We start from the raw sequence: 12,999 nt of genomic DNA on the forward strand, positions 1-12,999 counted from the left end.
CTTCTACTCTGGACAGTTCCTGAGATAGGTGTCATCAGAGAGCACTTAGACAGAAAATAACAACTCAACTTCAGCAGCTCATAAGTACTGAAAGTATTAAGATTTTTTTTATTAGAAGTAATTTACAAATCTGTTTAACTTTCTGGAGCCAGTTTAGATTATATATATATATATATATATATATATATATATATATATATATATATATATAAAATTAGAATTTTTATATATATATATATATATATATATATATATATATATATATATAAAATTAGAATTTATATATATATATATATATATATATATATATATATATTTTTTTTTTTTTTTTTTTTTTTTTTCCTGGATAACCCCTTTAACTCTTCATCTTTTTGCATTTACAGAGATCCATAAGCACAGACCTTGTCTTGGATACACTAACCACACATCGTCCATTATTAGGGGCTAAAAGGTAGATATATTACAAAATATGAGCAAACATTCAGCATTTTTTTTTTATTTGAATATAATTCTAGAAATAAATTTGAGTAGAGATTCCCTTGAAATCGATTTTGTACAGGACAACAGGGAAATGGTTCTATTATGTGTAATAACCTGGAGCTTCATACATTTTCTGAACATTGATGTAACAAGAACATCTTTTTCTAGTAACAATTTTTGTGAATAACCTCAAAATGTCAGCTCGAAAACATTGTAGGTTTTGGCAGATTTCTCCTGACTGAAATCTACTGGAGCTGCAGAAGGGCTATCCTCTAATAATAATGTCAGGACTCATTTCTTCAGGACCCTCCTGTATGTGATCATTGACAAGTCAAGGCGATTGTAATGACGTTCAACAAAAATACACAATCATCTGTGATTTCCCTCATCTGTAGAACACTAGTTATTCGCCTGTACATAAATCAGCAATACAGTGGTCCCTCAACATACGATGGTAATCCGTTCCAAATGAACCATCGTTTGTTAAAACCATTGTATGTTGAGGGATCCGTGCAATGTAAAGTATAGGAAGTTGTACTCACCTGTCCCCACCGCTCCGGACCGTCACCGCTGCCCTGGATGTTGCGCTCCATCGCTGTCGCCGCGTCCTTGTGGTGTCCCCGACGCTCCGGACGTCTCTGCTTCCCCGGGATCCTCGCTCTCCGTTCTCCATCGCCGTCATCACGTCACTACGCATGCACGCCGCTCCTATTGGATGACGGGATGGCGTGCGCGCAACATGATGACGACGATGAAGAGCGCCGGCGATGGAGGGGATCCCGAAGAGGACGCGCCGGAGCCCCGAGGACAGGTAGGAGACCATCACCGGAGCACACGGGGCACTGTAAACGGATAGCCGTTTATGCGATGGCCCCGACATACAAAAGCATCGTATGTTGATGCTGCCTTCAACTGAGAGGCCATCGCATGTTGAAATTATCGTATGTCGGGCCATCGTAGGTCGGGGGTCACTGTACTGTACATTTGTAATAAAAAATTGCGCCAATAGTGCCATAAACATGTGTAATCAAAAATAGCTAAAAATCTGACCTCAGGGTACAGACAGAAATGATATATTAATTTGCCTATGTGGAATAAGACATAAAAAAGAATAGGATATAGCTGGTTTCTCTATAAATTTATGTGTTTTTATTAAAAGTATAACCATATATAAAAAGCTGGAATCTGAGCAGGGCCCTTACTACAGATTCATTATGCATAGAATGACAATAAAACGATACAATTGGCCACTGTTATAGTGACAAGAAATACAGTAATATTCACTGAACAGTATAGAATGCCACCTTGCTGCACTATAAGTAGCCTCAATTGGAATTGCATAGGAATGAATACAGGCAGTGTATAAGACTGCATAGTGAATGTCTCAGATAAGATCAAGTTCAGATAGTAACAGTCTTGGATTGTATTTAAGTTATAGAACCAAAGAATGAGTCTTAGTGGAAGAAATACCGCTGGGACAAAAACTAGTGTCCGTGACGTGAGTTCCCACGGGATGGCACGGGTGGCTCCCGGCCAATGGAAGCGTAATACCTGTGGTTCCAGAAGGTCAGCGGAGATCGATGCTGTGAATCAGCGATATTGGAGATTGTTGCTAGCAGTAAGTATCGCTAGGTTGCGCTGGCTGTAAGTGCAGCGAGAAAGTGCCGGCTCTCTCGGCTGCTCGGCAGTTAGAACTGTAAGCGTTCAAACACCCGGCAGTGGTCCTGATAAGCGGAGCCTGCAGCGCTTGAGAGGAATGGACTCAAAGGTGAGTATATGCAGGTAGGTCGCAATACTGATCAAGGTAATAGGGGGAATAATGCCAGACGTGTTTCGGGGAGGTCCCCCTTTATAAATAGCTTAAAGGGTTACTCCGCTCCCCAGCGTCCAGAACATTGAGTTCCTGAACGCTGTGTGCGGGCTTCCGTGTGCACGCCCGCCCCCTCGTGACGTCGCGCCCCGTCATGTGACGTGACCTCCTGCCCCCTCAATGCAAGTCTATGGGAGGGGGCGTGACGGACATTGCGCCCCCTTACCATAGACTTTCATTGAGGGGGCAGGCCGTGACGTCACGAGGGGGCGGGCGTGAACACGGAATCCCGCACACAGCATTAAGGAACTCAATGTTCCGGACGCTGAGGAGCGGAGTAACCCTTTAATATATTCCAATTTAAAATAATCCATTGACAAAAGGGGGACCTCCCCGAAACGCGTCTGGAATTATTCACCCTATTACCTTGATCAGTATTGCACCTTACTGCATATACTCACCTTTGAGTCCATCCCTCGCAAGCGCTGCAGGCTCCGCTAACCAGGACCACTGTGTTTGAGCGCTTACAGTTCTAACTGCCGCACGAGGACGCCTTAGAACATCATTGCCAGCGCTACCTCAGCTGCCCGACTTCCGTCACCTCCAGCCAGACGCCGATCCGTGCCAGCGAGCAGCCGAGAGAGCCGGCACTTTCTCACTGCACTTACAGCCAGCGCAACCTAGCGATACTTACTGCTAGCAACAATCTCCAATATCGCTGATTCACAGCAACGATCTCCGCTGACCTTCTGGAACCACAGGTATTACGCTTCCATTGGCCGGGAGCCACCCATGCCATCCCGTGGGAACTCACGTCACGGACACTAGTTTTTGTCCCAGCGGTATTTCTTCCACTAAGACTCATTCTTTGGTTCTATAACTTATTTACAATCCAAGACTGTTACTATCTGAACTTGATCTTATCTGAGACATTCACTATGCAGTCTTATACACTGCCTGTATTCATTCCTATGCAATTCCAATAGAGGCTACTTATAGTGCAGCAAGGTGGCATTCCATACTGTTCAGTGAATATTACTGTATTTCTTGTTAATATAACAGTGGCCAATTGTATCGTTTTATTGTCATTCTATGCATAATGAATCTGTAGTAAGGGCCCTGCTCAGATTCCAGCTTTTTATATATGGTTATACTTTTAATAAAAACACATACATTTATAGAGAAGCCAGCTACATCCTATTCTTTTTTATGTCTTATTCCACATAGGCTAAATAATATATAATTTCTGTCTGTACCCTGAGGTCAGATTTTTAGCTATTTTTGATTACACATGTTTATGGCACTATTGGGTATAGTGTAACTCAGTATCTCGGTACAGACACGAATATTACTCATTTTAGTGTGCAGCCACTCAATTTCTTTATTCTATTTAATATTGTACATTTACTTGTAGAAGTGACAGACACAATTTATTAAAAATAGACTCTGTATATAAGTTATGATTGACAGCTCATTTTGCACTTCCCATATACAACAACAATATTATGTATAAATAGGTAGATTAATGAAATAACATTATAATATAATGCAACATAATTATAACATTACTAGGTGCTATGGGTTTGACATAGTGTCATTTTTGCACACAATACATATAATAATCCCTCTGGTCCCCAGGTCCATGACATAAAAATAAATATTCCAACTTATCGTTGAGTCACAAATCGCAGTCTCTGAGTGTACACCAAGTCTGCAATGTAAAGCAACAGGTTGACATGAGTAAAAATGGTGACAACCAGTTGACTGTCCCATGGGCATCGTCCCCATGAGCAACGCGTTGGTCTTGTGGGTGAACCATATTTTGTATCGAAACAAAATACAGGCCAGATGACAGAAGCGCTTATATACATTAATATTGCCACCACTGTGTAGATGACCACAAAACGTTCAAAGGGGCAACGTAAGGTGACTGCCCGTCCGGTGATGTTCAGCACTATCACCAGCACGGTCACCACAAAGCAGAAGCTGTACACAGCCACACACCACTGAGTGGCCACATATTTCTTATATTGGCTTTCTGTTGCCAGAGCTCCAAATATAATACATGCAACAAAGGCTTGGACAACCTTCAGCAGCCCGGCGGCTGTTGCCATGTAGCTACAAGGCATCCCAGGCCTGGCACGTGTCAGGAACACCTCCAAAGAATAGGCCAGGAACAAAAGCCCCGCACAGACGCTGACAGCCAACCGGTGGTTCCTTGTAATGCAGTCCGGTGAACAGTTCAAGTTCACGAAGTACAGGGGGTAGATGACACCAGCGGTGAGGGTCATAAGGGATGCCAGCATTGCAAAGGCTGCCGTGAAGTTTCCCCAGGACAGGTTTTGTAGGCAAGACTGCAGTCGAGTCAGGTCGCACACAACTATAAGTACAGTGACAGCAAAACAGAAGCTCCAAACAAAGACGCAGAAGGTTCCATAGGCGGCGCTGAACCCAGCTCTGTGGAGAACCAGGCTGAAAGTGGTACAACCAAAGAGAAGCTGGAACAAGCGTACAATCCCCACTTTCGACCACAGAGCCTTCACGTTCAGATAGGGTCCTCCAGAGTTATCCATGACTTGGAGCAGCAGCAGATCAGCTGTAGAGTGTCAGCTGCAGAACCAACAAACCAGTCACCGCTCGTGTAGTCAGTCGTCTCTGAGTAGTCCTGACTCTTCTTTCAGCCTCGACAGTGGCTCAGAGTGACGGGCATGTCCTGGGTATAAATAGGAGGCAGTATTTATAGTTTTGGACCAAGTGCAGCTCTGATGGGATGAGATGGTTTTGCTTACAGACAGATACATTCCAGAGGTCCACCTGTCACTGCTCGCAAATACTGAGCAATGAGGTCTACACCGCGGGTAAGAGATGATCACAAAGGCAATCTAATATTTTATTGTTTTTGTATTAACGCTTGTAATCCGGGACATCACAAATTTTTCAGTTAAAATTTTTTTTTTACCTGCCAGTCATTACTTTTTTTTATGTGGAATTTTTTTGTGTGGCACAAACCCTGAGGCCAATTGTTAGCTGGGAGTTAAGTGGAAAATATCTAACACCATTCCTACACTGAAGTTTTGGTTTGGGAATTTTTTGTCACTTTTTGGGTAAGAAGTATTTTTTATTTATTTAAAGAAACGTAGTATGCTTTGGCCACAGTGTTTTGTTCACTCTGATTGGGGTGTTTCCCCCCCCCCCCCCCCCTAGACCTCTACTGGGAGTTGTAGTTTTGCAACAGCTGGAGACACACTGGGGGAGATTTATCAAAACCAGTGTAGAGAAAGAGTGGTGCAGTTGCCCATGGCAACCAATCAGCTCGCTTCTTTCATTTTTAAGAAGACCTGTGAAAAATCAAATAAGCGATATGATTGGTTGCCATGGGCAACTGTACCACTTTTCCTCTACACAGGTTTTGATAAATCTCTCCCATTGTTCGGAAAACACAGCTCTACAGGATAAAATATAAAAAATAAAATGTGGAGAAAAACACATGTGTAAATGTATGTTAGAGTTTTTTCTGGCATTTTTTTCCTCACATTCCTTAAATCACTTGGTCAAATAATCACGACATGGAAGGAGAAAAATGCCATGTAAAAGAATGTTCACACGGCAGAATATCCGTACAGAATTCCGCAGTAAAATTTTGTATGGACATTCCGCTGCAGCAGAGTCCCATTGATTTCAATGGGATTCTGCTGCACTGTGCGCACAGCAGAATTTCTGCGACAGCAGCATCTGCCCATGAACTTGTTCAATGCTTTTGCGGATTCCGCTGAGAAATGCATTGCCGTCTATGAGACGGTGCTTTTCCAAGCGGTCCTACCGCCGGCATGTTTTGCCAGTGCCCTGCTTGCTGTCTGTGGAATGTCCGCACAGAAATTATCCATGTGGACATTCCACCGTGTGAACATAGCCTAACAGTGTAGCTGGTCAGGCACCCAATGAGGGCACGTCAGGGGCAGTGCAGCTATCTTCTGGCTGTGTATATGGCTGCCATACAGTGCTCCTCATTGTCACCACTGCCATGGAGGCTCCATCCTCACTGCCGTACATGAACAGCAGTCATACATTCATCATACATAGGTATACTGTACATTAGTCATACACTGTGTATTACTGATGTACAGTATATGTATGTATGTATGTTGGATGCATGACTGATGTACAGTATATGTATGTATGTTGGATGCATGACTGATGTACAGTATATGTATGCATGTATGATCGATGTATGATAAATGTGTGTATGTATGATAGAGGTGTGTATAATACACACCTCTATCATACATCTATCATACACCAGTCATACACACATCTATCACACAATTTTTATACATTTATCACACACTATTCATATTCACATCTATCATACATCATTTAAATGCACATCTATCATACATCACCCATATGCATATTTATCCTACATCAGCCATATACACATCTCTCATACATCAGCAATATACACATCTATCCTATATCAGTCATATACGCATCTATCATACATCAGTCATATACGCATCTATCATACATCAGTCATATACGCATCTATCATACATCAGTCATATACGCATCTATCATACATCAGTCATATACGCATCTATCATACATCAGTCATATACACATCTATCACACATCAGTCATATACACATCTATCACACATCAGTCATATACACATCTATCACACATCAGTCATATACACATCTATCATACATCAGTCACATACACATCTAACATACATGCATACAGTACATATACTGTACATCAGTCGTGCATTCCACAGAGAAAGCGGGGGTGGGCAATCAGGTACATGTTGGCCTAGGGCAGCACAAAACTAAATGACATCACATAATTACCATGGGAGCCCAGCTGCATGGGAGACCTGCGCCACCTTATTCTAGCCCTAACATTTTTAGTGACTGAAATTCTCTGTGGAGCGGCATTTGGTACTTAATACTCAAAAAAAACATGAAATATAATATAAAAAAAGATCTTCACAGACTCTAGGACAATGTTTCCCAACCTTTTTCGGGCTCGGGGAACCCCTTGTAAAAAAAAAAAAAAGTTTGCGGGGAACCCCTACCGAAGTTGACGAGCAAAAATAAATAAATGAATGAATAAATAATCTGCGTTGTTCCCTTCTCTTCTCCATCTGGTCCGGGACATCATGACAATATCTTCCAGCCACAATACTTCTCTGTTAAAGTTGTACTCCGGTGAAAACCTTTTTTCTTTTAAATCAACTGGTGGCAGAAAGTTAAACATAATTGTAAATTACTTCTATTAAAAAAATCTTAATGCTTCCAGTACTTATTAGCTGCTGAATGCTACAGAGGAAATTCCTTTCTTTTTGGAACACTGATGACATCACGAGCACAGTGCTCTCTGCTGACATCTCTGTCCATGTTAGCAACCATGCATAGCAGATGCATAGCAGATGCATAGCAGATATATGCTAATGGCAGCATGCTGGCTCAGTGGTTAGCACTGCTGCCTTGCAGGGCTGGGAACTTGAGTTCAAATCCCACTAAGGACAACAATAAATAAGGCGTTATTTTTATTATAATAATGTCAGCACAGAGAACTGTGCTCGTGATGTCATCAGAGAGCATTCCAAAAAGAAAAGAATTTCCTCTGTAGTATTCAGCAGCTATTAAGTACAGGAGGGATTAAGATTTTTTAATAGAAGTAATTTACAAATATGTTTAACTTTCTGGCACCAGTTGATTTAAAAGAAAAAAGGTTTTCACCGGAGTACCCCTTTAAACATGCAAAATAAACCTATTAGGCTCAGCACTTTTAAAGCATCAGCCTCCAGATTCCCCTTTTACAAGTGAGGAGGAATACAGGGGCGTATAGGTGTACAGGGGTAACAGAGGGGTGCAGAAAGTTGTACATGGGTGACAGGTGTGTAGAGGGGTGTACATGGGTGACAGGTGTGTAGAGGGGTGTACATGGGTAACAGAAGGATGTAGAGGGGTGTACATGGGTAACAGATGGGTGTACATGAGTGACAGAGGGGTGTACATGCGTGACAGAGGGGTGTACATGAGTGACAGAGGGGTGTACATGGGTGACAGATGGGTGTACATGGGTGACAGATGGGTATACATGAGTGACAGATGTGGTGTACATGGGTGACAGATGGGTGTTGGGGGTGTAGAGGAGTATACATGGGTGTACATGAGTTACAGAGGGGTGTACATGGGTGACAGATGGGTATACATGAGTGACAGATGGGTATACATGAGTGACAGATGGGGTGCACATGGGTGACAGATGGGTGTTCGGGGTGTAGAGGAGTGACCGAGGGGTGTACATGGTTGACCGAGGGGTGTACATGGTTGACAGAGGGGTGTGCATGGGTATAAGAAGGGTGTTGGGGGTGTAAAGGAGTGTGCATGGGTGAAAGAGGGGTGCACATGAGTGACGAGGGGTATTGGGGGTGTACATGGGTGACAGAGGGGTGTAGAAGAGTGTACATGGGTGACAGGGGGCGTAGGGGGTGAAAGAGGGGTGGAAAGGGACAGAGGGGTAAATAGTGGGGGTTGGACATTGGTTATAGGGGTGTAGATTGGGGGGTGGTCAGAAGGGTGGTGACCGCAGGCCGGATGGAGCGCACGCAGGCTTCCCTTCCCCTCTGCGCCGCCGTGATTCACAGGTTCTGTGCATAGTCAAAGCCGCACGTCATTGGTGTTGAGGCTGCTATCTATTAGCAAAAGTTTTACCATGCAGGGATTATTTAGAGCCTATTGGAAGCAACTAGGGGAAGCAAACAATTGTCTCTTCTGTTAGAACATCTGCAGACATAGATGGTTATGCTTATCTTGACCTCTGTTTGTGGCTTGTGGTTTACTTTATTTCCTCCATGCACTGTAAGATTTATGTCAGGAGCTTGTCTATCTAAAGGTCATGGAATGTTTTGCGGTTTATTGTATCAGTTAAAGTCACATTACTCTATTCTTAATGGTTAAATAGGTTTCTTTGGGGGTTGGAGCCTTGATTGTGATTGGATATCCATGTGTTTTCATGTTATTAATTATGGTGTAAAAATATCAATTAGGACCCCTACTTGGTTATGTCCAGCACTTCCATAGAAATGAATTAATAACGTGCCATCTGCAGCACCAGAACGCACTGGGGTCCTGTTCTAAAAATTGTCCTGTGGATAGGAGATACTTTTTTTTTTTTGGGCTGGATAACCTCTTTAAAGGGGTTATCCAGGAAAAAACTTTTTTTTTATATATCAACTGGCTCCAGAAAGTTAAACAGATTTGTAAATTACTTCTATTAAAAAATCTTAATCCTATCAGTACTTATGAGCTTCTGAAGTCGAGTTGCTCTTTTCTGTCTAAGTGCTCTCTGATGACACGTGTCTCGGGAACCGCCCAGTTTAGAAGCGGTTTGCTATGGGGATTTTCTTCTAAACTGGGCGGTTCCCAAGACACTTTATTTTTTACACTTGCATGTTCTTGTAGACTCAGTGTTTTAATTTTTACACGGGGTAAGAAATACCCCCAAAATTTGTAACCCAATTTCTCTTGAGTAAGGAAATACCTCATATGTGTATGTAAAGTGGTCTACGGGCGCAGTAAAGGGGTCAGAATGGAAGGAACGACAATGGGATTTTGGAGATTGAGTGTTGCTGAAATGTTTTTTTGGGGGCAAGTCACATTTAGGAAGCCCCTATGGTACCAGAACAGTAAAAAAAAAAAAAAAAAAACACATGGCATACTATTTTGGAAACTACACCCCTCAAGGAACGTAACAAGGGGTACAGTGAGCCTTAAAACCCCACAGGTGTTTGATAAATGTTCATTAAAGTGAGATTTCATGAGGAAATTTTTTTTTTTTACACTAAAATGCTGGGGTTACCCCAAATTTTTAATTTACACAAGTGATAATAGGAGAAAATGTCACCGTAAATTTGTAAATACATTTCTTCGAAGTAAGGACATACCTCATACTTGACGTTAACTGCTCTGCGGGTGCACACCAGGTCTCAGAAGAGCAGGAGCGTCATTCAGCTTTTGAAGAATTTTGTCAGGGGCCTTGAGCGTTTACAGAGCTACCATGGAGCCAGAACAGCTAGACCCCCCCCTTAAGTGCCATAATTTTGGAAACTACACCCCTCAAGGAACGTAACAAGGGGTACAGGGAGTATTTACACCTCACAGGTGTTTGGAACATTGGGCTGTAAAATGACAAAATAGTTTTTTTTTTCATATTTTTCATTTGCACAAGGGGTAATAGGAGAAAATGCCCCGGGGAAGGTGTATAGGGGGGAACTGGACATTTGGAAAGGACGGGTGTTCCCTAAATTTATTTTCCAGGAATGGATAAAGTGTTCTATAGGGGGGAGGGATGAAAATTACAATGTTACTACTGATATTCCAATTATGTTCCCAGAATTATGCCACAGAGCATAGCCAAAAGTATAAATTATGCCCGCCCCAAACCCTATGCTCTGAATCATCTTTCTGGGAATGTGATGTGTGTGGCCGTCCCTAACCTGTTGCCTCAAATACGCACACTGCTCAGGTGGAGAGAGAGCGCTGCGCATTTGAGGTAACATAAAAAAGTCCCCGATGATAGTGACAATAGTGGAAAAAAAGAGGTCTTATCAGGTTTTCTTTTTTTTTTTTTTTTGATGAAAAAGTTTTTTGGGCAATTGAGTGGTTTATGGGGTTAAAATTTGGAATGTACTCTGGACTTGGTACATTGGGGTCAAATTATGGAAAATTTAAATGAAAAGGAAAAATGTAGTACTGCGTGGAAGTGTGATACTCCCAGTTTTTAATGCAGAGGACTGGATGATCGGGGCAAGTGTCACACTGAGTGGTGGTGTCCTTCCGTTTCCCCCTACTGCGATACACTCTGCTTTTTTGGGGGATCGTCCCTTCTTTCCAGTGTGGGGGACCACACCTGGAAAGTGTTGGCTGGGGACGATCCTGGCACCTATAACTCCAGTACAACTCCAGGCCGCCTCTTTCCCGGTCGCCAAAGATCAGGGCCCTTAGGACTTCTTCTTGGAACTGGAGGAATGTCCCTGTTGCCTTCGTACTGGGACAGTATAAAAGCGTTGTACATGGCAACCTGTACCAAGTAGACCGCAACTTTTTTGTACCATACCCGTGTTTTTTGCATGGCGTTGTATGGCTTGAGGACTTGATCAGAGAGGTCAACTCCCCCCATATAGTGATTGTTGTCCAGAATATTATCGGGCTTGAGGACTGTTGTTGTGGTACCTCGCACAGAGACGGATGCGAGAGAAAAGAAAAACCCCTCCCCTAATAAAAGTTTGAATCACCCCCTTTTTCCTATTTAAAAGAAAAACAGTGTAAATGAAAAGAAACATATGTGGTATTGCCGTGTACGTAAATGTCCGAACTATAAAAATGTCTAGTTAATTAAACCGCATGGTCAATGGTGTACGCGCGAAAAAATTCCAAAGTCCAAAATAGCGTATTTAATTCCGATCTAAACAAAAATGAAACAAATTCACATCATGGTGCAAAAAATGAGCCCTCATACCGCCCCATTGGTGGAAAAATAAAAACGTTATAGGGGTCAGAAGATGACAATTTTAAACGTATACATTTTCCTGCATGTAGTTAGGATTTTTTACAGAAGTACGACAAAATTAAACCTATATAAGTAGGGTATAATTTTAACTGTATGGACCTACAGAATAAAGATAAGTTGTAATTTTTACCGAAAAATGTACTGCGTAGAAACGGAAGCCCACAAAATTTTCTAAATTTCATTTTTTCTTCAATTTTGTCACACAATGATTTTTTTTATTTGTTTCACCATAGAGTTTTGGGTAAAATGACTGATGTCATTACAAAGTAGCATTGGTGGCACAAAAAATAAGCCATTGTATGGATTTTTAGGTGCAAAATATAAAGGGTTATGATTTTTAAAGGGTAAGGAGGACAAAATGAAAGTCCAAAAACGGAAAAACACTCGGTCCTTAAAGGGGTACTCTGCTGATCAGCGTTTAGGACAAAATGTTCTGAATGCTTAGAGCTGATGCAGGGAGCTCGTGACGTCATAGCCCCCTCCCATAGACTTGCATTGAGGGGGCGGGGCGTGACATCATAATGGGCAGGATTATGACATCACAAGCTCCCAGCATCGGCGTTTGTTTCAAACGCTGAGCAGCGGAGTACCGCTTTAAGGGGTTAAGTACCAGGGCACGAGGACGTACATTTACGTCCAATGTCGTTAAGGGGTTAGTTAAATTTTACTGTACTGATGTGATATAATAAAGTTACTTGTAATATTAAACTGTGGAGTACATTTGGGTTATTTTCTGGATTTTTTGTTTTGTTTTCACTTATTTAGCAATGTGTTACCTCATTTTATTTGTTAAAACATTTCAGACGATGTTCAGTCACTGACCAAACATCAGTAAGAAAATGATCCATTTATTATGCATGTTAAAATTGGGCCCTAAATGTTTCATTAGTTGGCATGGGTTACTCACACAAACTTTATTATAAAAAAAATAATACCTATTTTAGTTATCATTATAAAAATACTAAAAATGCTGAATTCAATAATCCAGAGGCTGAGACAAGAAAACCAATAAAAGGTTATCTGATTTAAAAAAAACAAAAGTTAGGGCACATTCACATGGAAGAATTTTGGTCAGAATTTTGCACCAGTGAGCAAAAACTAAAATGCACAAACAACAAAGGACCTAAATA

General features: G+C 41.8%; 1 protein-coding gene across 1 annotated transcript; it reads right to left on the reverse strand.

Moving 5' to 3' along the window:
* Window positions 1–3,957: 3,957 nt before the first annotated feature.
* MYADML2 (myeloid associated differentiation marker like 2) lies at window positions 3,958–4,863 on the reverse strand. The gene has a single exon (XM_056550133.1). The coding sequence runs from the start codon at window positions 4,861–4,863 to the stop codon at window positions 3,958–3,960; it is 906 nt and encodes a 301-aa protein (XP_056406108.1).
* Between the last annotated feature and the right edge of the window lie 8,136 nt (window positions 4,864–12,999).

This window comes from Hyla sarda, chromosome 13 (genome assembly GCF_029499605.1).
Source record: "Hyla sarda isolate aHylSar1 chromosome 13, aHylSar1.hap1, whole genome shotgun sequence".
Lineage (NCBI taxonomy): Eukaryota > Metazoa > Chordata > Amphibia > Anura > Hylidae > Hyla > Hyla sarda.

Excerpts from the sequence above, each read along its gene's own strand:
- MYADML2 (XM_056550133.1), bottom strand. The coding sequence starts at position 4,863 with ATGGATAACTCTGGAGGACCCTATCTGAACGTGAAGGCTCTGTGGTCG.